This window comes from Culex quinquefasciatus, chromosome 1 (assembly GCF_015732765.1).
Source record: "Culex quinquefasciatus strain JHB chromosome 1, VPISU_Cqui_1.0_pri_paternal, whole genome shotgun sequence".
Taxonomy (NCBI): domain Eukaryota; kingdom Metazoa; phylum Arthropoda; class Insecta; order Diptera; family Culicidae; genus Culex; species Culex quinquefasciatus.
In genome coordinates this window covers 79785955-79812763 of record NC_051861.1, presented here as the reverse complement: position 1 = coordinate 79812763, position 26809 = coordinate 79785955, and the positions used below count along the sequence as shown (strand labels likewise).

The following is a 26809-nucleotide window of genomic DNA, read 5'->3' as shown; positions in this document are numbered from 1 at the left end:
AGAACGATCTTTATTTAACTAGGTCTTGAAAGGGAATGAAAAAGTTTAGTTGAACCTAACACAAGGTTACTACGATCTGTTGATCGTTGATCAACGTGGCGTTGCCAGGGTACGGATTGGTGGTTGCCATCTAACATCCCCGCTCAAACGAACAATCCGAACTGACCGGAACGCTACATAATTCGCTATCGCAAACAGTAAACGTACGACTTGATTTTGGTCACCGGTGTGTTCGTTCCTTTGTAATCGAAGCCACGTCCTTGTGAGCAGCTTTTCTCCACCAAGTGCAAATTGAACCGGTCCACGTTGCCGGTCTCGTCTTTCTCGAACTTGAAATCTTTTGCCAATCGACGATGTTCTCCTCCAGCGGCTTTGGCACGAACTTGGTCTTCTTCCAGTGGATCCAGCCAGAACGCCGTTTCGAGGCATCAGTCGCCGACTGCAGGTTCTTCGCAACTGCCTCTGTGTTCCGTGCACAAGCCAACACTACGTCGTCAGTGCCCTCGGTGAAATCTGTGAATTGTCCACCAGCAGTATTGCTGCCAAATTGCTTGCAACAGTTAAGGAACTTACCCGAGGTTCTGCGCTCCCGTTCGCTGTGCCTCGTGGACCCTTCTGCTGGGCAGTGGCCACGTTCTGGTTGCGAAGGGAGCGCTCCGGGAAGTCCTTCCTCGTCCTCGTCTTCCGTCAGCTTCGCAATGCCGAGCTGTCGTCCAGCCAGACCAGCGGTGAGCTCTTGTACGCTCTCGCCATCTTGAACATCAGCAGCCGTCTCCTCCTCAACCGATTCTTCATCAACAGGTTCCTTGTCTTGGCTCAAGCGGCTTTGCGGTTTTGGCTTCCAAGCCATCATTGCAGTAGCATGGATGCCACCGCCAACAGCACCATCTCGGCGGAAAACGTCCAACGCGTACAGCTGTCCAGATCGGCGTCCACTGCCGACCACACGCTTTCCCTTCTCGATGGACACCTTTCCACCGACGAACTTTACAGCCATCCCAACGTCTTCAAGCCGTCGAACAGAAAACAGGTTGCATCGAAGCTCGGGCACGTACAATACATCGTTGACCACTGCCGGCAGCCACTTTCCCTTGACCAGCATCGTCACTCGTACAGTTCCGACCGATTCTGCTACTAGCGATTGGCAAGACTTGGCCACGGCAATCCGCACCTCTCGATTCAGCGGTCGCAGCTCCTCAAAGAGAGACTTGTCTTGCACCAAGTGCGCCGTTGCTCCAGAATCCAGGTACCACTCGATTCGGCCCATCACAGCAGACGACGCCGAAGCACCAACGTTGTCCGTAGCAACACCAAACGCGATTTGGTTTTCGTACGTCACATTGGCTCCACTTTTCACGTTTCGGGTGGACTTACCGGACCTGAATCCAGACTCCTCTACCGGTTCCGATCCGTCCAGCCGTCCATTGGGACAATCTGCTCGCTTGTGACCGGGCCGGCCGCATTCAAAACACCTTATCTCTCGTCTCTTGCTGGCGAACGCAGACTCACCCGACTCGCCTTCACATTGATCCTCCGGGGCAGCTTGCGCGTTCCGCTTGACCTGCTCGTCCAGGATCCTTTTCTTGACGTACTCCAGTGTCAAGTCCTTCGGCTCAATCGTCTCGACCGCCGTGATCAGCGCGTCGAACGATCGTGGGAGGGCCAACAGCAGTTGGCAAACGACATCTTCCTTTTCCAGCTTGACTCCGGCCGCCTTCAGTTCGCGTAGCACCTTCTCAAATCGCTGCAGGAACGCCGGAACATCGCCTCCCTCGGCCAATCGTAGCTCTTGAAACTGCTTCTTCAAGAAGAGCTTCCCCGCGATACCGACGCGCTCGAACACGTCGCGCAGCGCGTCCCAGGTCTCCTTGGCCGTTCGCGCATCCTTCACGTGGTCGAGCTGGTCCTCAGCGATTCGGTTGACCAGCAGATTTCGGCAGCTTCGATCCTTGGCCACCCGTTCCACCCGCAGCGCTCGCTTCCTCTGCTTCTCGTTCGCCGAGTCCGATTCCAACTCCGCCAGACCCGCCAGGTCCAAGGGCGCTTTAACGCAGTTCAGCAGACCCTTGTCCTCAAGCAGGACCTCCATACGGAACTTCCAGTTCCCGTAGTTCTTCCCTTCCAGGAGCCAGACTTTTTCTTCAGCCATCTTCCGCTTCCGCCAAGGAAAATTTCTTCAGAAAACTTCAATCTTCTTGAACGTAATCTGGGCCCATAACCTGAAAAGCGGAGCTTCTTCAAAGAACGATCTTTATTTAACTAGGTCTTGAAAGGGAATGAAAAAGTTTAGTTGAACCTAACACAAGGTTACTACGATCTGTTGATCGTTGATCAACGTGGCGTTGCCAGGGTACGGATTGGTGGTTGCCATCTGACACTGACAACCCTATCAAAAGTTATTATCACTTAAGTGTTATTTATACACTTTTTGGAGGCCGGATCTCAGATATTTCAATGAAAATGATGTCCGGGTCCATCATGCGACCTATCGTTAGTTAGATAATCGAAAGTCCTTTCAAATGAGCCTAAAACATCTAGGATCTGACAACCAGCATGCATCCGCTCTAACTCCTGTTTTAGAAGAACTTGTTTGGCAGCATGTTGTGCCAGTGATTAGAGTACACTAATTATGCTAATCTTTAAAGCTCCCGATGATCCTGGGAGGCTAAATTATACACGAATGGAGATATAGGGTAAGAACCGTTAAGTGCACTCAAAGAGCTTTTAAGAAGTTCTTCTTGAGAGCTTATGAGAACAGTCACATAAAAACAGGGGTGCATGGAGCGCGAACAAGAGCTGTTGTTGTTGTTGATTTTATTGGGGGAACTTTAACCCTATGGGTCATTCGCTCCCGTTGGTAAAAATTAAATAAAATTTGTTATTCTAGGCCTAAAAAACACGATTGTGTTTTGTGGTGATACTCGGTCCGTTGTGCTCGATGTCCGTATTGATCTCCGTAGAAGTTGCCGAGTGAGGTAATCGCCGCTTGTTGTCGTAGCTGCACCTCCAACGCTGGGCCTGCTGGGCCGTCTCCTTGCTTCTTCCCAGGGAACAGGGGGTTAAACCCCCTTTTTGCGTCCTCTTCCACCGGTAAACCGGGAGCCCGGGGGTGTTCCCTATTCCACTCCTCCAAAGACTTGTGGCTAGGGGGGCCCCGAGTCTCCCGGACTTCCCGTGGGTTCTTCTTGATCTTTCCCAGGCACCCCGGAAGAGCCGAGGGTTGTCCCTGTTCCACGCCTCCAAAGACTTGTGGTCAGGGGCCCCGGACTTCCGGGCGCGACAGTGGTACTAGATTTCCGTTAGCAGCTTGGTGTTCTTAAGATATCGGAGGAGCGTCTTCTCCGCCTCCGGGTCATTACACAGTGCTCCATAAACGTTTTGGGCTCCATCATCACGAAGCCCGTCGAACTTCCTGCAGGTGCACAAGATGTGCTCAACGGTCATAGGAACTCCACATGTATCGCACGTGACCCGTTCGCCCCTGAAGAGACCCTCATGGGTAAGGCGGGTGTGTCCGATACGGAGGCGGGTTAGCGCGCGTTGTTCTTCTTAGTTGTCTCGGTCGGATCCTGGCAGGGTGTTTGGTTTGACCCGGCGAAGGAAGAGATCCCGTTCGCCATGCCATTCCCTCTCCCATGCCAGGCGGATGAGGTTTTTGGCCCATGACAGAAAGTCCTGGGCCGGGACTGGTAGATTAATGCGGTCAAGCCGTTTGGCCGATCTCGCCGTTTCGTCAGCGCGTTCGTTTCCGATAATGCCACAGTGGCCAGGAACCCAGCACAATATGGCTCCTGTGCGTCTCATTTCCCTTTCAATGGCCTGTACCCAGGGGTGGTGGGATACGCCGTTCTCCACCGCCTCGGCCACGCTAGCAGAGTCAGTGTAAATCACCGTAGTTTCCCCATCTCCTTCAGAAATTCGCTCTAGAGCTTTCAGGATTGCGAACGATTCTGCGGAGAAAATGCTGCACTGTGCGGGCAGTCGGATGGCTGTTTGCTCCGTGCCATCAACGAATCCGCACCCGGTGAAGTCCTCGTCTTTGGATCCGTCCGTGAATATTTGACGATGTTCCCCGTATTTCTCTCTGACAATGCCGAACGCCGCCGCGACCTTCTGGGAGGTCTCTCCGGCTCGGACGTAGGCCGTCATCTCCCAGTCAACCTTTGGCTTTTCCGCATGCCAGGGGCGGTCTCCGATCCGAAGTTTTCGCGCGATTTCGGGCATTTCTTCTTGGGTGATCCTCTGGAATTCCCGTCTAGCTCTCACCCCCAGTGGGTGCTGTGGGCTGATGGTCCCTCCTGCTTCCAGCCTTGCGGCTTTGGTTACTGTCGCCTCGGTTGCGGCGTAATCGAAAGGAAGTTGTCCGGCTTCGGCGTAAATTGATTTGACCGGACTTGTTCGGAACGCTCCGGAGGCGTTTCGGATTCCAGCGACGTGTGCGGGTCCAAGTGGTCGAATGGCCGCTGGTGTCGCCGAACTGACTATTCCCCAAGCGTAGAATAGCCGCGACTGCACAATTGCACGGTGTACGTCGAGTAGAGTTTTTCTCGCACCGCTGATCCGGTGGCCTCCAATTACTCGGAGTACGCGGTTCCGGCTCTCTAACATCTTTTGGTATCCGAGATGTGCTGTTTAAAGTTGAACCTCCCGTCAAAGCCCGTTCCAAGCAGTCGCGCGTACTTGACCAGCTCAATCGGACCAGCGTCGGTGGTCACAGGGTTTCGTTCCTCGTGTCGATTCCGTCGGCAAATGTGGATCACGTTGGATTTGGTCGAGGCCAGTTCGAACCCAACCAACTGGGTCCAGGTTTCGACACTGGAGATCGCCTCCTGTATCTTTTTCCTAACATAGACTGCGCTTCTACCATGGACGACAAGGAGGATATCATCGGCGTAGAGTTTGAGGGACACTCCTTTGGGGATGTATCTTCTAACCTCTGTCATCCGGACCAGGAAAAGTGTAACCGCCAGAATCGTTCCCTGCGGCACCCCGCTCTCCATGGTCCGAAGTGTCGACAGGAAGCTCCCGATAGCTACTCGGAAGGTCCGGTTTTTCAAAAAGTTCGCAACAAAGCAGCCCATCCGCCCACGGATTCCCCACCGATGAAGGTTCTGGAGAATCGGTGCCCGTTCCGCGGTGTCGTATGCTTTTGCGAGGTCCAGTAGAGCGAGTTCCCCATGTTGGCGTTTGTCGATCCAGTTTTGGATTTCAGATTCCAGTTCGGCGAGATAGGTGTCAACACCTTTGCCTCTCCGGAAGCCGTGTTGGTTGTCCCCAAAGACTCCCAGCTCTTCGAGCGTGGTGATAAGACGTCGGTTGACCATTCTTTCCATGATTTTCCCGAGGCAGCTGACAAGTGTTATCGGTCTCTGGTTTCCGACTGTCTTCCTGTCTTTTCCAGCTTTCGGGATCGGGACGACTATTCCTTCTTTCCAACGGTCGGGTATGTTCCCGTCCTCCCATATCCGGTTGTAGAGCTCGAGAAGTCGGGTCTTGGTTAGGTGCGGAAGGTTCCGGATCATTGGATATCCGATGTTGTCTACTCCGGCTGATAGCCCTTTCGACTTCCGGATAGCCCAATCCAGTTCTTCCATGCTGAATGTTTTGTTGTATTTGGAGGTTTCTCCCCCCTTCGAACATCGGCGTTGGTTGGTCCGGTACCGCCCGACGGTGGGTCGATTGTCTTGCCGCCGACACCTCAGCGAAGTAGTCAGCTAGCGTCTCAGCAACTTCCCCCGGGCTCGTCTGACAATTTTCCATTTATCACCAGCTGGTGAATGTTGACTTTCGGCCCGTTTCTGAACACGTTAACCCGCCGCCAGATCTCGGTTGTTCCGCTACTAGGAGCGATGCCCGAAACGAAGGCAGCCCAGCTGTCAGCCTTAGCTTTCTCCACGATCTGTCTCGCTGTGTTGCGTGCTAGTTTGAACTCGTTCAGCGCCTGGATTTTGTTTGGGTGGTCGTCGCCCAGCTTCCGCAAGCGACGAAGTTTCTTGCGGCGATCCTTGACCGCCTCTTCGACTTCATTCGTCCACCAGTGAACCGCTTTGCGACCCACCCTGGTAGATGTTCGTGGGATACTAACCTCGGCGGCAGCTATGATCGCTTCTTCAATCTCTTGTGCGCTCTCCGGGTTTGGTTTCTGAACCTCATTCGCGAATTTGGTCCAGTCAGCACTGTCATATTTCCACCTTGGTCTCCTCGATCTTTTGGCCCGCGTGTGGTCGACACTGTGGATGAAGATCGGGTAGTGGTCGCTCTCCCTGGTGTCAACGTCCACAGACCAAACCAGCTCGGGCGCGATCGTGTCGGACACGATGCTCAGGTCGATCGCTGATGATCTTCCGTTACTCGGGTCTACCCTCGTGTGACTTCCGTCGTTGAGAATAATGAAGTTGTGTTTACCTAGTAAACATTCGATAGCCTTTCCACGCTGATCGATGTGATTCCCACCCCAGAGTGGACTGTGGGCGTTGAAGTCTCCCAACAGTACTACCGGTGCCGGCAGTTGTGCGACTAACTGTGCTAGCTTGTCTTCAATCTCGGTCTTGCCATCCTCCCTACAGATGTAGATGGAGACAAAGGTGGCTAATACTGGCCACTCGACGCGAGCAGCCACGACTTGAAGTGGTCCTTGAATGTCGATGTAGCGATGCGGTAGAACAAGAGCTGATTCAGCGACAATCATGGGTTGTAACAATCTGCGATCGTAACAACCTCTGACTGAAAGTTTATTTTTTATCTCGAGAGAGAAAACCCTCATGACTCTCTCGAGTCGTCTCTTGTAACAACCCGCGACTCAACTTTTGCTGTCGCACAGAGAGCGGTACCGATTGCTTTTCCTAGCAATCACTGAAGGTGGAACTCAGTGAGCGCCGGGGTGGTCTTGTCGGCGCGAATTTCCTCATTGGTTACTGTGATTTGCGCGCCACGTGTTTTCTTTTTGCTTGCTTACGCAATGCAATTCTAGCAAGAGTTTTGATGTTTCTTTGAAAGCTTCTATAAGAAATTGGTTTGCTTGTTTACAGGACATATAAAAAAACCTCACGATTTTTATGCAATATTCTTGAAAAAGGCGAGAAACGATAACTTTTTAAACAGCACCAAGGAACGGATTCAGTGTACAGGGTGTATTTTATAGCACATGTTAACCTTTCGGAAGCCAACAAACCTCGTGGCTCGTGGTCATGACCACTTATAGTACCAATGGCTAGCATCTTGTATTTTGATACAGACTTTCACACCCGGGTCACCTAAGTGTGAAAGTATGGTTCGGGGAGATGAAGCCGAATTCCTGCGCTTTAATTCGAACAAGCGACTTTTGGGATAGTTAGTCCAGTATATTCGGATATAAGTCGGCTCTTTTACGACAATTTGAGGTGTGATTTGAAATACAGAGTATCAAAAAAGTGTCCGTGCAGCCCTCTCCTTTGAAGCTGCATATTGGCCCTATTTAATAGTTTCTTCACAAATTTCATGGCATGGTACAGTATGTATTTCACCAAAAACAACTTATTGCTTTAAAGATTTCCAAAACGATCTTTAAAAATCCCCTTCCCAAACATTTGAACCCTAGCATTGTTGTTAAATTAGAGGCGTTTAAACTATTCTCAGTATCGTACATATCAATTTATCAAGAAGACGAAGTTCAAAGTTGTGACCATTTGATGCAAATCTACACTCAAAGTTAAAATCACTCTTTGTACTAAAACAGATATAAAAATATTAAAAAAACTGATTTTCAAAATAAACCCAAATTATCTAAATACGCTAAACTTTAAAAAAAATATTTATGATTGTTTCCAGATTATTGTAACTATTTTTTTTTCAAAAATTGTATTTAAAAACGTTACTTAATCCACCTTAAGGTGGTTGGTGCCTTCCTCACATTCAAGTTGTTTTTTAGGTTTTATTTACAAATTATTTAAGAGTTTTTTTTAATAGGCCAAATACTATCAAAAACAAACATTGACTAAACATAATAAATGCTAATTAACATTCCAACGCTCAAGGCTTCAAAAAAGTAGTTTTTTAACACTGGAACGCCCAACGCATGCCCAACATACGCGGATGCACAAGCCTCCCAGAAAAGGTGGAACGGTAACTTCAACTCAATGGTTCTTGGGCATAACTCAACCAATCAAGATGATTCTTCTTTCCAGTGATTTGTTAGGATGTCTAGATGATTCTAGAACTTTGCAGAACTTAATTTGATCAAATCTGTATATTTTGCAATCAAAAACATCGTTCCAACTTTTTTTTCGCATGTAAAAAAAATTCGCCAAAAATTCCGTGGAGGCAGTCGTTTTAAAAAAGGTGGAACGATGTTTTCGGTCGCAAAAATTACAGATTTGTTCAAATCAAGTTCTGCAAAATTTTAGGATCATCTAGACATTCTTACAAATCACTGGAAACAAGAATTGTCCCGATTGGTTGAGTAATGCCCGAGAACCAGCGAGTTGAAGTTACCGTTCCACCTTTTCTGGGAGGCTTGTGCGTCCGCGTAAGTTGGGCATGCGTTGGGCGTTCCAGTGTTAAAAAACTAAAAAAAGGAAACAAGCAAAACATAAAACAAGTGAAGTAATGTTTTTCGTAGAACAAAAGTTGCTCAAAATAACCTTTTTCAAAAAAAATTGCAGTAGAGGGTTAAGGGGATTAACTTTCAGGTGAATGGTCTATTGTGGTATATTGGTCAAGAATGAGGTAATAATACAGTATACTGTATACGGGACCATCCACAAATCCACAAACCACGTTGACACTTTAGGGTTGGCGATTGTCCATGCTCCATACAAAAAAGATTTTATTTGTATGGAAATTGTTTACGATAGGGGGGAAGGGGTGTCCACGTGGTTTGTGGATGGTCCCTACAGTATACAGTATCTTATAAGAATGAAACGAATCATTTACTTCCTGATTCCTTACATTTGTCTCGTAATTTTTAAATGAAAAAAGTTTTTCAAACAATAAATCAAACTACTTTTTACGAAGAGAAGTAATTGAGAATGAATACTCATATTTCCCTAAAATATGTCGAAACTTGGCATTAATGCCAATCGTTTGAAAACTAGAAATACAGGGTTAGGGTTAAATAAAACTGAAATGTTATAGCATTATGGATTTCAATTTGTTTTTGGAATATTTTCCAACAGGTAAGGTTTTACTCAACATTATTATTTTTAAAACATGTACTGGGGTAGGCCACACAAAGTCCATGCACTATTTTGGAAAAAAAGTTTTTTCAATAGTGATTAGAAAAATAGTTACGTTAAAAATTCTTAGTTTAAATTCCGGGATGACTTTGATAGTCAGAGTTTTTCTTGTTAAAATCATATTTAGGATGTTTAAACTTTATTTGTACGTTGAATGTACCATTACTGAAGTTGCTGATATTGTTTTTAAGAAAAAAATCAATGTTTATATTTAGTTAACAAAGTTTATAAGCTTTTAAACAAAATTAATATAAATTTGAGGTAAAATTGTTAAAAACTCGGAATTTTGCCAGAAATTTGTAAAAACTAGTTTTTTTTATAAAATTATCGATTTATAATGCATTTTATACTGAATTCGAAGCACTAATCGCAAGTTTTCACATTTTACATAAAATTTGTTGTGTTTGTTTGCCTATAAATTTGAAGTTTTTTTTAAATTGTGTTTCAAAAACACATATTATTTATTATTTACAAACTTATTTTACCTTCTCCTAGTGGAAAATTGTCCAAAAAATCCGATGCATTCCGTTTTCCGATTCAATATCATGTTCATTGAGAAAATCATGACACTTTGAGTAGTTTAAAATAATGAGTTTCATCACAATTTTCTTAACTTTAGTTTACTAACTTTTTAAACTTTTCAAAATTTCATGAAAAGTTCTTTTTCTTTTCTACCACGGTCAGAATGATTCTAAACTATTATGTACGTATTTTAATTGTATTCTTCATTTTGCGGACCTATCAAAGTCACCCCGGCTATCAAAGTCACCCCGTTTTACGGTACAAAAAAAAACCCGTTGCTCTTTTGTTGGGAGGTAATTCTTGTCGAAAGCGCTTCACCACATCACGCATTTTCATGCAGTTAACAGCTTGTGCAACTTTGTTCAACCTTTACTTCAAATTTAACTGCATTAACACACAAACACGAACACGTTCTTTGAGCTGAAACAAACGGAAACGCATTCAACGTGCCCATGCAGTTTTAATGAGTCTCCAGAAATAAGTAATCGATTAAACTCATTTATTATAATCGTTCATATTAAAACTAATCGTTCTAGAAAACATTAAATATTAAATACAATTATTCTCAATAAAACCGTTTAATCGTGGTCCTGCCCTTAAACACCAAAATCGTCTCTTGTAACAATCATGGATTGTTACAAGTCGCGATTTTGGAAATCGCTCTCCGCTCGCGATTCAAGATTCGTTGCGGTCCCAAATAAACAAACCCCTTGACGACGCGAATCGGGTGAGATCCACCCAGTGGCTGATTGTGAACGATCGCTTTGGTGTGAGTTCCTTCTTGGTTACACAGCGGGACTAGCAACGCGTTGTTTTTGTTGAGAGCAGTGGCGCTTACTGTGTGTGTATATCTTCATTCATTGATCGCGCGAAACGATTTTTTAGCGACCCTGCATAAAAATATACCTAAAATCGGTTTTTCCAATGAACCAATGTTTTCTACACATTATTCAAGCTAAAAACAATACGTTTTTAACTGGCAACAAGCATAACATTACTTTAAACGTAAATGCCAACTACACACAAAAAAATATTTCTGATTGTTACATCATTTATGATGTAACACTTTTGCACGTCATTAAACATTTAAATTCAAATGCATTTTGATGTAAATTTGCAACAAATTTTACGTAAAAACATGATTTTACGTGTGATTCAACCGTTTACATCGAATCTCAAGTTTACATCAACTGAGTTTACATGTGATTCATTTTTTCCGTGTCGGGTAAATTCACATATTTTTTTCTGTGTAGAACAAGCTGAGTGCCGTTAAGAAGAGCTCTTAGTGCCGATGCATGTCTGCTGACAACCCTATCAAAAGTTATTAGCACTTAAGTGTTATTTATACACTTTTTGGAGGCCGAATCTCAGATATTTCAATGAAAATGATGTCCGGGTCCGTCATGCGACCTGTTGTTACTTAGATAATCGAAAGACCTTTCAAATGAGCCTAAAACATCTAGGATCTGACAACCCTATCAAAAGTTATTAGCACTTAAGTGTTATTTATACACTTTTTGGGGGCCAGATTTCAGATATTGTGATAGAAATATTGTCTGAATCTTCCATGCGAACTATCGTTGAATAGGTTTTTTATCAGACCTTGCCGATGAGCCAGAAATATTGAAGATCTGCGAACTCTATCAAAAAAATGAGTAATAAAGTTGATTTGTTAAACATGTTAAGGGGGAATGTTGCTATTTTTACTGAATGTATTGACTTAATGGATGTGAGGAAGTCACCAACCACCTAAAGGTGGATTAAGTAACGTTTTCTAAATATTTTAGTAATATTCATTAGTATACTTATTAAAATAGTGGGGTGGCCGTCTTACCCCCAGCTCCCCTATTTGGAAAACATTTTCGAAGACAAGTTATAAACAAAATTGTTTTTAAAACAAACAGGAGAAATTTAAAAAAAATGAGGAAACAAAAAAACAAAATATAGTTTTTGATTTTTTTTTTTAATTTAATGGAATTGACAAATCAAATTATTCGCCAAACTGCACAACAACCGAATTGACAGATTTCATTGTGTTGCCGTCAATTTTCTACATTTTGTTATTCCGTAATTCATCTCAACAGCCCGAAATCATAATCTGCCATACAAGAACCGTGATATTTGATACATTTCGGACCGTTTTTCTTCTTCCGACAACATCAACAAAATCGCCTCTAATACATAGATCTGCCTACCGGCGTTGTTGATGCGATTATGATCTAGTTTGAATGTTTGTCGCTTTGTTAACACGGCGCAACTGATCCGGTGCTGATGAGCGTATCAAAAGGAAAAAAACGAAAAAAAATATATTACGAGTGTCAATCCAAAAGAGCCGAAAGGCCGGGTGCGAAAGCTGCTTGTTTATTTGTTTGGCTACAACATGAACATTAACAGTTTCCCGCTTTTTGAAGGGTGTCCCTCTTCATCCATTCACAAAAACGTTTCAAGTTGAAGTACCTAAATAGAATATAGGAAGGAAAAAAAACATCGATTCGAGATTCACTCGCTCGGGCGAGAGCAAAAGGCGACGAGTGATTATTCAATTTTTCCCTCTCTCTCTGGTCTCATGCCCTCATGAGGTTGAGGAGGACGTATCTATTACATTCGAACGGAGTTGAAGTTTGAAGCTCGTTTTGCCACTGTAATTCATTTATTCATGCCCATCGAGAGGGGTTCCGTTAACGGTCTTATTAGCATTTTAGTTCTTCGGCTGTAGTATCGGGAGGCCATTTTGAAATGCTATTCAACGGATCTTTTTCATGTTGTAATTTGGTATTTGGCATTATTTCGAAATTTCATGACCCGTCAACGTTGACGATGAATGCAAAGATAGCTCCTTTTACGATTCAATAGTTAACGCCAGCGTTGACGTTAACAGCATTGAAAATTTCACTTTTTTACACAAAGTCTGTCACCATTCCCAGGTGTAATATTACCATCATTTTTTTCTGTGTACCTCATGCAGAACTAAACTAACATGAACTGCGGTTCTTAGCACAATTTTTCTGTCTAAACATAGTTCAATTGTAGAACAAAATATTGAAATCGGAAAACTAACAAATTAATTGAGTTAACTTCATAACACTGTCGAACTATCGCTCAACGATGACTCCAAATCACGATGCTAGGGGAAATATACCCTTTCTAATCAAACACCTATCCTCGTCATATGGAGAATTTGATGCTCGATTAAAGCTCCAAAAATACTATTTAGGCTATAAACTTATCAGCAACAGCCCCGCCTCAAGTAAGCACGCAAATTTATGCCATTCACTGGCCAAAAAGATCAAATTGAATTCACTTTTGATCATAGTTTCTATTTAGCGAGACCATTTCTCATAATTTTGCTGACACATACAACCACACGCAAGATGAGAGCTTATAACTGCTTAACGAAAGTTGCCATCAATATCTTTTCACTTGCGCTTACGTTTTCAAAGCGCTTAATATATGAAATTGCTTCCAACTACCGACAAGATGTTCTTTTGAACATTAGTTATTCACTTACTTGAAAAATAATCCCGAAACATGTAAAAAATTAGCAAGCGCCATCAAAAAAACAACTGCGCCAAGTCTTTTGACGTTTGAATTTAGACGACCCATTCCAATCGAAGTCTGAATAAAAACCGAGCGAGAAGCGAAGGCAAATAAAGAACAAAGGGTGGTCACCAACACCACCAGTAGCGCCTGTTGGTGTGAGCCAGTAATGCCAGAAAACATTCTCAATAAATGCTACTTTTCGTGAGTGTTCGTTTAAAATTTCATCACAATTGGCAGCACTAAGCAGACTTAAAAGAGCGCTGGAAGAAAAAAGAACTAATCTGAAGATAGGAAAATGGGCGTGGCCCAATGCATTCTCGTCTGATTAGAATACATTTGGGAATTTTTTTTTGAATGCTTGTAAAAGGAATAGAATAACTTTTAATAAAAGTGAAAATAAACTGAAATGTTCCGAAAAAGTTGCTCTATTCGTTGGTGTACTTGGTTTTAGTAAATTTCAAGGAACACTCCAGATTATCCAGCATCATTCAAACTCGATCGCTTTTTCAGGCTTAAAATGGGTAGAATTCTCCTAGTTAACGTTGTTTTGAATCCAACAATTACAACGACCCTCTTCTTTCATATTCCCCTTCCAGCCACTGCACCCGTGCCTGCGACACCCTGCGAGTCATCCTGACCACCTTCCTCGAGGTGATCCGCTCCAACACCGACCCGTGGGGCTCGTGCACGCTGGGCGTGGACGTGAGCCGCGAGGAGCGCGTCAGCAAGTGCGTCGAGTGCAAGGCGTGGCTGCTGCGGATACGGACCCTGCCGGAAAATCCGAAAATCGGCACGAACCTGCAGCAGCTGCAGAACATGATGGTCGATTTGTAGCCAAGTCGCCGTCGTGGGCGGTTCACGTAAGTCGATTGTGTTTTGTTTAGCCTTGTCTTGATTCGATTGTGTTTTTTTTTACAACAAAAAGATGAAAAAGAAAGTTTACGCGAATTGGTTGACTCGTCCAGAATTTAAATAAATTAATACACACCACACGCTAACGTCACTAATTTATTGAAAAGCGCGCGAGGAAGTTAAATGTATAATTATTTTAACTCTTTTTTCTTCCGTTTTTATCATTGTCCTTAGAGAAGCGTAATAATTTTAAATTAGTACATTGATGCGAGATAAAGAAAACACACATTTACTTCTATACAGATTATTAATAAGACTGAAAATTTTAATTGAAAATATAAAACAAAAAAAAACATCCTACTAAAATAATGCGAATCATTTTATAATAGAATCCAGACAACTAGTTTTAATGAAAAGACAAAAAAAAAAACATAACCAAAACTAAAAACCCGCAACTCTGCCAAGTTTGCGTCAATTACAATAATTCAACACACACGAAACAACGCAAAACTGCGCGGCTTGAAACATTAAACAAAACGAAAGCGAAACGGAAAATTGGTGATTTACTTAGTGCTTTAAAAAGGCGAACAAGGAAATGTGATTAACCTGTGTTTTGGTGTTTAGAAACCTTTTGTTTTCCTTCCCTTCCCCTCCAGTTGAGAGCAACATCAAACAAAAAAAAAATAAGAAAGAAAGAAGAAAAGTGCATTTAATAACAAAGCTACCCAAGAGTATAATGAATAGCAGAACTGGTTAACAGACAAAGTGGTGGTAACAAATCAGTATATTTCCCGAGAAAAAAGTACTTTCGACTGACTAATCTTTCGGTTTCGGTTCCCTGTCCTTCAGTATTACAATTTGCGGAGAGTTTCAATTATTTTCCGTGTAATCATTCCTTGTTTTTAGTAATGTTTGAATTGGTTAAAATTGTCTTCAACTGAAAATGTTTCAAAATTACAACAGCAATAAAATTCAAATTATCTGGCTTTGTTCGCATTTAACACACATGTTTCTTGCAGGTCAAGGATTGATACCTAAGAGCATGCAATGGCACTGATCTTGTTGCGTGCCAAGGCCCGTTTTTACACTGAAAATTGCGAATTGCAAATTTAACACACATGTTTCTTGACCCACAATAAAATAATCACAAATCTGAGGTGCCGAGTTATACATTTTTGAAAAAATAGTGATTTTTGGGAAAAATCTAAATTTTATCAAGAAACTAATTTTGACCTAATTTTGCATGCAAAATTGAATTTGCAATCGAAAAGTACTTTACAGATTTTTTGATAGGGCCCGTTTTCAAGATAGAACCACAAAAAGTTCGATTTTTATCAATAGTGACCATTTTTAAATTATTATTTTTTGGAAAAGTTCCGAAAATTTTCTGTAAAATTGTCATCGATTTCTATACACCGAAAGCTTCGTTTTTGCACCAGTAACAATAATCCGGTGAAAAAATCGCATTACACGGACCGGTGGCCGGAGTACAGGCCACCGGAAGATTCGGATTTTTGGAAAAGTATCTGATTAATCCAATTGTGAACTGATACGCTTTCTTCGATCATAAATAGTCATGCAAAACAATCATAGAATAATATAAAATACCATAGGACCCATCGGAACCGGTTCTACCGATCTCCGGTGGCCACTTCCGGATCCGCAGTGGGAAACAGCAAAAACGAGTCGTGCGACGTATCAAATTTCTTGATTTCAGATAGAGAGTATTTTTAAGATGTATTTTTGACTCCTGGAACGGTTCCTAGGTTCTTGGTGGCCACATCTCAAGATCATATTTGGAAAATTTCTAAAAACCAATCTTGCGACATAACAAACTTCATGTTTTTAAAAGAAGAGTGTATAACTCATGTCTCTATCCAAAATCAAAAGCTGTTTGTCATAAGACGCATGAAGACGTACACTGCCGTTCTACGCATAATTGTCCCATGCCAGTTTTTGACGATTTTGACTTTATGCCATTTTTAAGTTTAGTCTGATGTGCACTTTAAGAAAAACACATAAAATCTGGTACTTTGTTCGGAAACTCTTCAAAAACAACACCAAGTCTGTTTGTCCCATCGTTGAACTTCTACGCATAATTGTCCCACCAAGTATTTTCTTACACGGAATCATTAGTTTTACTAAGCATTAGCAAGCTTGTTTACCTGTTGTATAGCAAGAGAATCACAAATAAGGGTGATAAACTGCTAACTGGGGCGATTAGGGACACATAGGGCGAAAAGGAACCCACGGGACAATTATGCGTAGAAACACAGAAATCGGTCGAAAAATTTCAATCGCGTTTCTCTCGAATGCACTTTTTTGAACATGGGACAATTATGCGTAGAACGGCAGTACAGTGAGTCAAATATTTGTCCGTACCCCCCCGTACGGAAAATGTTTGTGATATAAAAGTACATAAAATTCGACGTGGCAGAATGTCCTCTTTAAGACACTGTCATTGGATTTGCAAAAAAAAATTCTTAAAAAATACAAAAATAATTTACTGAAAAAAGTCAAAAAAGAGGTCAAATAATTGTCCGTACCCCTAGTAAAAGTACAAAACCTGATCGATTTAAGTGAATTCATTTATGAAATGTTGTTTCAGTGTCAAATACTAGTACCTTTAGCCAGTTTGTGACAACTTTGAACTTCTGATAACTTTGTTTAGTTAATTTATATTAAAAATTGGATTGAATTTAGTTTTTTTAAGTAAAACTTATCAAAACATTAGTTTATAAACAACTATTTTTATAAAATCGCTATTTTATGTTGTAAGAGTCTCTATTGAACATGTTTCACCAATATTTGTTCAAAATATACATTGTTTTCATCTTTTTTATTGACATTTTTCGACCAAAAATACTGTTTCGGAACAATACCGTTAAACAATCGGATTGTCCCGGAACCGGTTTAACCCCTCGGGGGGAAATTCTGTGGTGGTCAGATAAAGGACAAAAAATCCACCTCAAGCAATTTGAAGCATCCAATTTCGTCCACTACAGCCCGATTACGAGTCGGAAAAAACGGAATCGACGTAACACCTTATAATGTGGCCCTCTTAAACCTTGCGGTTTCGTCAACGGATCCACAGGCGTGTATCGTTCTTTTTTGCGACAAAACTCCGCCTCCCGGGTCTGCTAAGTGTGAAGGTATGGGCACGGGGAGAGGGCACCGAATACCTATATTTACACTTAGCATTTTTGCGTCCGCCTCGGGATTCGAACCGGCGACCTCTGGATTGTGAGTCCAGTGCGCGGTCCGATTGATCCACACAGGCAGACACCCGCCGATTACGAGTCCCTAGTCTGAAATTTGAAATTTTCACTTTCCGTGCTGAGAATTTCTGTACCATCCTGGGTCAGAATGTTTTGATTGGAGAATTTGAAAATTTCAAATTTCAGACTAGGGACTCGTAATCGGGCTGTAGTGGACGAAATTGGATGCTTCAAATTGCAAGAGGTGGGTTTTTTTGTCCTCTATCTGATCACCACAAAATTTCCCTCCGAGGGGTTGAACCGGTTCCGGGACAATCCGGATTGTTTAACGTTATTGTTCCGAAACAGTATTTTTGGTCGAAAAATGTCAATAAAAAAGATGAAAACATGTATATTTTGAACAAATATTGTTGAAACTTATTCAATAGAGACTCTTACAACATAAAATAGCAATTTTATAAAAATAGTTGTTTATAGTTGTGGGTCTCGTGGCGCAGGGGTAGCGGCTTCGGCTGCCGATCCCGATGATGCTATGAGACGCGGGTTCGATTCCCGCCTTATCCACTGAGCTTCTATCGGATGGTGAAGTAAAACGTCGGTCCCGGTTTCTCCTGTCTCGTCAGAGGCGCTGGAGCAGAAATCCCACGTTAGAGGAAGGCCATGCCCCGGGGGGCGTAGTGCCAATAGTTTCCTTTAGTTGTTTATAAACTAATGTTTTGATAAATTTTACTTTAAAAAACTAAATTTAATCCAATTTTTAATATAAATTAACTAAACAAAGTTATCAGAAGTTCAAAGTTGTCACAAACTGGCTAGAAGTATTTTAGTATTTTACACTGAAATAACATTTCATAAATAAATTCACTTAAATCGATCAGATTTTGTACTTTTACTAGGGGTACGGACAATTATTTGACCTCTTTTTTTGACTTTTTTCAGTAAACAATATTTGACTCACTGTATGCAATGTCATTTTTGTAAGTTTTTTCGAGAGATCAAAGTAGTTGAGCAGTTAACATAGTAACGGAGAGCTTGTTATTTTTACAAATAAACTATTAACCTGTGAACCCTTACTCGAACCGGACGTATTTTCTTTGAATTCCAACTATTTTTCCTAACAAGGGTTTAAGTGGGGTTTATCGAGGTTCTGGGGATTTTGTCTAATCTAATCTAAGCAGATCCCTAGCGCAGCCAATCTTTCGAAGGGATCCTGGAGAGTGCCTTAGGTTAGATTACGCCTAGCACTCTTCTTGTCATTTATTAACATTTGTAGTGTGCCATTGCATTAGAATGCATTGAAACATCACAAGCGTTAAAGCGGCCAGGCCTACTGCGTAAAGCCGTATCGCAGAGATGATTCGTAATTGGGTTGAGTTTGAGCACTGAGTGTTCGAACAACAACACAATTCTGAATCGACAGGGGAGGAAGAAGCGTGGGGACACACCACCATTGTTGTTGTATTCGTTGGGAGCTCCATGCTAAGAAGGTTTGGTACTCCGGGACCCTCTGGGATGGGACATTGTATTTCCACGAATGACCTGGACACTATTTGCCGTAGTTATAGCGCCACAACTCGCTCTTATCCAGTTTCTGGGGAGTTTTTTTTTTAGCTTCATCATCCCGGTACGAGAATCGAACTCACCACCTCTGGATTGGAAACCCAGCACGCCGCTAGTCGAAACTCATCCCCTACCGGTCAGTATTCCCAGTGAGTAGAATTACTCTTTGAAGGGATCTGACTTTGCCGAGCCAGACAGGAATCGAACCCATCACCTTCCGCTTGCAAGGCGAACCCCGTAACCTCACGGCCACGGCAGCTCGGCTAAGTTTGTTACGACTAAGTGGTTTAATGTTGGTGTTGGCTGATAGGTTTTACAGCGGTTATGACAGCTTTGATAAAGCCTAAAATGTTACTTGGGTATTGCGTCTTGTCAAACTGGCTTTGAAAATTCAAATTTCCTAAAAAATATGAAAGCCAGCCGAGGTTGATGGTTGTCAAAAGTTCGAGAGAAATGTTTATTTATTTTAACGCAATTACAAAGTTATGCAATAAAAAAAAAACAATGTGTGTGAAATTCGAACAAATTCAGATCTCTACTAACAATCCAATCGTCAGTACTAACAGAACAAATGTTCTCCCCAACCACAAAACGTACAAAACCGGAACAGTTTAGTTATACACAAACTACCATTAAACGGCAATATCCGTTATCTATCAGAAGTAGATAGTTCAGTCAGTTTAACACGTTTGATATAGATCCATTAAAAAAGAACGCTAGCACGTTCCCCGCAACATGACAGTTAAATTTCTAAGAGGAACAATATTGTTCACCCTATGTTATGCTCTTATCGGCAGAAATTCTCCAAAATTAAATGACAATATCGTGTTTCATTTACAATGTAACGATCGGCCATCGAATGCGCTTTGTGCTAGAGAGTTCCAATGTAGAATAAAATCAATAATCCACTCCATAATGTCTGTAAATAGCACACCCCACAAAACACACTCATCAACCCCAATAATCGATAATAAATTAAGTGATTTTCACCCCCAAAGTAATTCACACTTTAAGTAACAGCAACAACAAAAAATACAATATTTATAAATCAAAACTAAACCATACAAGCAAGATCGCAACTAACGTTAATAACGAACAAACGAACAAATAACGAAAAAACAGAATCAAAGTGCCTTCAAATAAATCTCCGTTTTGTAAGAGTGAAAGCAACCCAATATGAAAGACAAGCGATAATCTAGTGAGAGAGAACAAACTGAGATTACAACACAAACGCTGCAATCCTAAAGCAAACTGAAATACTTTCGTTGCCTTGTTTCTTTTAATTTGAGCAGAAAGAGAAATCGCACTCTCAGAGTAAAAACTAATAAAACGAAACTTTCCGGGAGGGAAGCGAGAAAATCTATTGTAATTAGCAGTTTACATTGTATAGAGGACAAACATCCTGTCGGAACGCGAGAGGAGGAAACAAAATATTTGCTACTGTACACACACAAAAACACACTAAAACCCACTCAAAAAATTATTAAAAATTTGAAAATATAAAAAAAAAACAAACGTGTCTTATGAATTATGATCGTGATCCGAACAGGCCGAGTTTCACTTAAATGTTGCTGAAGGATGAAAGGAACCGTTTCGCCGTTTGGCCCCCGGGCAAGGCTCACGTTAAGAGTCAACAATCAAATCGTATGATTGCGCCTTAATCCGCTTACCGGTGCCGGCGACGAAGGCAACAGGAAGAGATACCAGCTTTTTTGCCAAACAATCAAATGAGAAGGATGAATTCCGGAATGGAGGAAGAATCTGACGGGGCTTGTTGAAGATTTAAGGATATCATTTTTATTTTTGTTGTGTATGGACGATGGGGGGATGTTTTCCGTTTTTTAATGTTCGTTTTGATTTCAAATTTTAACTTATTCAATCCTCATTTTGTCATTTTTAACATTTTTGGTTCTACGGAAAACTTTACTTCTATTGTATTATGTGTTTATTCATGCATTATCAGTATTTTAATATGCTTTTATCTTGATAAGATTTTATTTTTTATTGGTAGTTTTATTCTACCTTCTTCATACATTTTCGAATCTTAAGTGTTTTCACATTTCATGATATGAACTTACACATGGTCCGCGGCCTTTCTTGACAGATATTTCTTCTATCAAATTTGCCACCTTGAAAAAACTCCGTCGATCCCACCGCAAATTTGCCACCGAAATAAGCCCAACGGGGGAAAATATGTTTTTTTTTGCTCTCGTTTACCTCCAAAATCAATAATTATTCGTTGATTCATGCCTAGAAATTCTAAATGTTTATAAAGCTTTTTAATCCGATAAAAAAAATCAAAGAATAAGCATTTTTCGAAAATTGGCCACCGAGCCTCCCACCGCGCGTTGGAAATTGTTGGATGTCTGCTCTGGTTGGTGAGAGCAAACATGAACACAAATTTTAAAATTCTATGATTCCAAAATTCAAAAATCAAAAGGTTCCAAAATTTAAAAATTCCAAATTAAAAAAAAATCAACAAATTTTGTTTTTAAAACAGAAATCTATCAATTTATTTTTTTTATCTGTTTTAGTTTGTTGAAGATTTAGGAGACCTCTTTTATTTTGAAAATGTTCTTTATTTTTTGTTTTCTCATATTATTGTTCCTCTCACACTTTATGTCAATGTCTATCGGAGTAAGTGGGATATTGTCTTTATTCCACCAAACCGAAGTGCGCAACAGATCTGTTCCGCAAAAAAATCTGTTGCGCAGTCTCTCTGTCGAACTGTCAAGCTAAATTTGAGTATTCCCCTGTTAGCGTGTAGCCGATCTGATTTGACGTTTCTCGGGATTGTTTTGGTTGCTCGACTTTTGGATTTTCGTTTTCGGTACGTAAATAAGTTTCCTCCTTCCTCGGTGCCTCCCTCCTGGTGAAACTCCTTGTGCAGATCCTCCTCCATCTCCTGCGTAAATCCGTACCCAGAGCAGAGAACCTCCCGGTCCAGCTCATCCTCCCGCTCCAGATCGCTAAACTAAATGTTCTTCACTTTCATGCCCAAATTTCTTCCGGAACAGATCCCGAACGCCCTGCATGTCCCGATCCGATCAAAGTAAATATCCGCGTTCGGATGCGACGTCGACACCATCTGGGGAAAATAGATCAAGATCGGCCGCTGGTCCTCCTCCGTGATCATCACGTTGAACTCGGTGAAATCTCCGTGAATAACTCCGCAATTCCCCAAACGCACAATCAAGTTTATCAAATCATCGTACAACTGCTCCATTGCCCACCTCGGCAAAGTTCGTCAACGAACCCATCAACCAGCTCCATAATTACGCAGTGTCGGTTAAAGTCTACCGGACGCGGCACCGGAAACCCGCGATCGTACAACGCCTTCATGTACGCATACTCCCGCGTCGCCGAAATCCGCCTCAAATACAACCAACTCATCTTGTGCCGCTTCCCGTGATAGTCCCGCTTCTCCTTCACGTTCCGGAAGCAAACCCGTCTCAACCGGTGCAACTTCAAGCACAAAGGATCTCCCTCCTCATCCCCCACCGTGTAGATGTTACTCTCCTTGCCCACCCCAATCTGGTTCCCGGCGACCGACCCGCGCAGCGTCAGCGACTTCAGCGCCAGGTAGTCGTAGCCCATGTTGGTCAACCGGTGTCATCTACCAAAAAAAAAAAAAACCTTAACTGCTCAACAACCTCCTGTCGTTCGCAACCTACTCTGTACAAGAAGTTTGGAGCAGAATTTATCCGTGCGTAAAACTGTTCGAGCCAAGGTTCGAGCACTGTGGATACTATACTGGAGGAACTTCTTGCCGGAAAAGGTTTGGAACAGAACCCGAAGAAATTCGGCTTGAATATTTTGCCATTATTGATGCGAATTATAAACATACGACCTACCATACGACGAAAAAAAAGTTTATTTCGAGTATAAAAGTGATAAAATCACAATGAAGCATTCATTCGTGGTCAGAATCCCGTCTGTCCGTAACTTGGGATGCCAGGTGCTGGCTCAACTCGTTCTCTTCTGGCTGAACTGCTGTTTCCATCGCGGCCGTAATCTCCGTGCTTGCCTTTGTCTCTGCCTCCAGCAACTCGATCTTCTTAAACGCCCCTTGCAGCAAATTCAAAGCTGCAGACAAACCGATTTTGATGTCGGCGACCTTTATTCCAGCGCGCATTCATCGTGTTGGCGAGAAAGGTCCTCGCCTGGTCTGATTTCCAGAACATGGGATCGACTTTGCGACGGTTCCCTTCTACTTGAACTTCCTCTCCTTGATCATCCTTCCTTCCGTTTCCGTCTTCGACGAGTCGTCCTCAGTCGATTCGGCATCGACGCGTTCGTCTGCAAACGGATCATAATCAATGTCAACCAGATCCCGGAGGTATTCCGTCTCTTCATAATCAACGTACTCCATCTCCGACTGTTCCTCTGCACTGTCCATTCTGAAAATCAACGAAAATTGTGGTATTATTATCAAATTTAAGCTTGATTTATCAAAAACGCTAAAAAACGTACCCTTTCTAGGAAAAACGGTTCCAAATGTTTCAAAAATCACCTTTGTTTTGATGCGGTTGTTTTTATTTCGTGACAGATGACAACATAAAAATACTACACTCTAAACGGGATCCCATTAAATTCTTTCGCGAGTGTTGAGTGGTGGCCTTGGGAGATGCGCTTGTAATTTGATTTTTGTCTGCATTCACAATACACTAAATGTTTACATTTAATTATAGGACGTTATCAAAATAGCCTAGACTTAAATTTATTGATTTATATTATTTTCAATTTTATAAATTGTTTCAATATAAACTTTTTTTATGATCTTTAAAATATTTTTTATTTTTGTAATTATTTGAACTTTGTTGGTTTTTTATATATTTTTTTAAATTTTAAAATTTTTTGAAATTTTTTAATTTTTCAATTTTTTTAATTTTTTGATTTTGCAAATTTTACGATTTTGATTTTTTTTCCGTGTTTAATTCGATTTTCCGTGCATTTGATGCGGTAGCAAACAAGCTGAATACCGTGTGGCAAAGAAAAAATAAAAAATAAAGTAAATCGTTCGCTCTACAGCATTGCATTGCGAAACCAGGAAAGAAGGAAGGAATTGAAAACCTCTTTTTACACCTTAGCTTCCATCCACCCCGGGACTCGAACTGACGATCTTTGGATTGTTAGTCCAACTGCCTACCAGCGACTCCACCGAGGCAGGACCCAGGGAGACGACTCTTACACCTGGACTGAGCTAACGACCTAACCTTTTTAGGTTAGACCGGAGCCAACAATTACTTCCCCGTCCGATGGAAGGCGTGATCAGACAAATCAAGCAAAACATTGTAATAGGCCGAAGCCAAAGTGTAAGCAAAGAGTTTATCTTGCTCACGTCAGTTGATGTTTACATTAGGAACGAGCAGGATAGACTCTTTGTTTACACTTCGGCTTCGGCTTTATTACAAAGTTTTGCTAGAAATCTCGTCTCGAAAAATGCCGACTGAGTGAGAGGCAGAGAGCAGAGAGAGCAATTCCAGCTCAAATCAGGAATTTTTCTGATACTTTTGTACCCGACCCTCTCCGTTTTCAATGAAACTTTGTAGACATGTTATCCTAGGCCTATATAAGCCATTTTTGTGCATATGGAGCAAATAGTACTCGAGAATAACATTTGAGAAGGGCGTAAGGTATTTAAATATTTTTGTATTCTGTAATTTAAAAATTACTGTATCTCGAAGCCGTTGCGTCGTATCAAAAAGTGTTCAAAGACAAACTTGTAGGAAATTGGACGGGCTTTCTGATAAAAATACACTGAAACAAAAATACACGCCACATCTATGAGATTTTTTTTATCTTTAAGTCTAAAACTTAAATTTGAAGGTGATGTCACGATTTTTTTTCGTTCAAAGTTTTTGAGGAAATAGCCTAAAATGTTACTAAAAGACTGACGAAAAATGCAGGATGGTATGTCTCTCCTAAAAAAATACAAAAATCATTTACTAAAACTGTTTTTTTGAAAAGTGGTCTAAACGTCAAAATTTTTAGAAACCGGTAGTGGGAATCGATTCTCCAGACAATTTTACATAAAAATCTCCGTATTGACCATTGTCCTATGTCCAATCCTTGGGAAGATACAGTGGTTTTAAAAATAAAAATGTTGAAAAAACGGGATTTTTGGTGGTTTTTGACAATTTCTATATGACAGTTTTGATTTTTCAGTCTCGTAAATATTTTTAACGGAAAGCCTAATTACATTGCAAGCCTAATTACATTGCTTATAACTGAAAATAGAATATTTTTTTCAGTGTTGTAGAAACCAGGATAGTAAATTTGATTACGTAAATATAAAAACGATATAAATCAAAAAGCTGTCAAAGGCAAACTTATGGGAAATTGGACGAGCTTTCCGGTAAAAATATTTACGAGACTGAAAAACCAAGTCTGTCATATAGAAAATGCCAAAAACCACCAAAAATCCCGTTTTTTCAACATTTTTATTCTTAAAACCGCTGTATCTTCCCAAGGATTGGACATAGGACAATGGTCAATATGGAGACTTTTATGTAAAATTATCTGGGGAATCGATTCCCACTACCGGTTTTTAAAAATTTGGCTTTTAGACCACTTTTCAAAAAAACAGTTTTAGTAAATGATTTTTGTATTTTTTTAGGAGAGACATACCATCCTGCATTTTTCGTCATTCTTTTGGTAACATCTTAGGGTATTTCCTCAAAAATTTTGAGCGAAAAAAATCGTGACATCACCTTCAAATTTAACTTTTAAACATAAAAATTGAAAAATGGCATAAAAGTGGCGTGTATTTTTGTTTCAGTGTATTTTTATCAGAAAGCCCGTCCAATTTCCCACAAGTTTGTCTTTGACCACTTTTTGATACGATGCAACAGCTTCGAGATACAGTAATTTTTAAATTGCAAAATACTAAAATATTTAAATACCTTGCGCCCTTCTCAAATGTTATTCTCGAGTACTATTGGCTCCATATACACAAAAATGACTTATATAGGGATAGGATAACATGTCTAAAAAAGTTTCATTGAAATCGGAGAGGGTCGGGTACAAAAGTACCAGAAAAAATCCTGATTTGAGCTGGAATTGCTCAATACCCGAGCAGACGGAAATAATTTGGGAATAACATTTTTTGATATTTGAAAATACTAGGCCAATAACATTTTACGTTATTTATAGCAAGATTTGTTATTCGTCGTTATGATTTTTTTGTTATTGGAATGTTATTGTAATAACAGACTAATAACATTTTTAGTTATTCTTCGAACAAATCTTTGTTATTAATTTTTGTTATTTTAACAACTAATCCGATCATCCCAATAACAGTTGGAGTTATTCTTCCAAAACTAAAAATGTTATTCCAAAGTTGTTTTGGCTTTCAACCAATACCAGACCAATAACAAATTTTGTTATGATAACATAAACCGTTATTAAACCATTATGCAGAAATGGATTTTTCAGGAAGATTCCATAACACTTTTTGTTATTTTAACAGAATTTGTTATTGAAATGGCATGAATTTTGTTATTACCGTCTGCCCGGGTAACGCTTACCGCTAGACCACGGTCCCGGACAAGAAATGAGAGCAAATTTGCTACCGCGACAGGAACTGCGGTGGGGTTGACGTCGGGTGCAAATTTGATTTGCTTCGATGTTTGCCCCCAGCGCTGGAGATGCACTAAGGCTACAATTGGAACATAAAATTATTTGTTTGGGTCAGGGTTTTAATATTTAAAAAAAGAATTAAATACATTGCAGGATTAAAATTGTCTAACATTTTGTTTGTTTAAAAAAAATGGTCTAGCGCAGTGGTCACCAAACTGCGACCTGCGGGCCGTATACGGCCCAGCGAGGTCTTCTGTGCGGCCCGCGGGCTGGTTTTGAAATTATTATGAAATCCGGCCCATAAAGGAGTTTTTTTGTGATAGG

At 41.2% G+C, this 26809-nt stretch overlaps 1 protein-coding gene and 1 pseudogene across 1 annotated transcript in view; one reads left to right on the top strand and one right to left on the bottom strand.

The window, feature by feature from the left end:
• The window catches only part of LOC6039063 (katanin p80 WD40 repeat-containing subunit B1), a 43346-nt gene extending 28552 nt beyond the window's left edge, over window positions 1-14794 (top strand). Inside the window, 1 exon segment of the mRNA XM_038256869.1 lies at window positions 13871-14794. Coding sequence (XP_038112797.1) covers window positions 13871-14108 — 238 coding nt within the window. The 3' untranslated portion in view covers window positions 14109-14794.
• Window positions 14795-21533: 6739 nt separating this feature from the next.
• Window positions 21534-22513, bottom strand: LOC119770483 (annotated as a pseudogene).
• Window positions 22514-26809: the final 4296 nt, after the last annotated feature.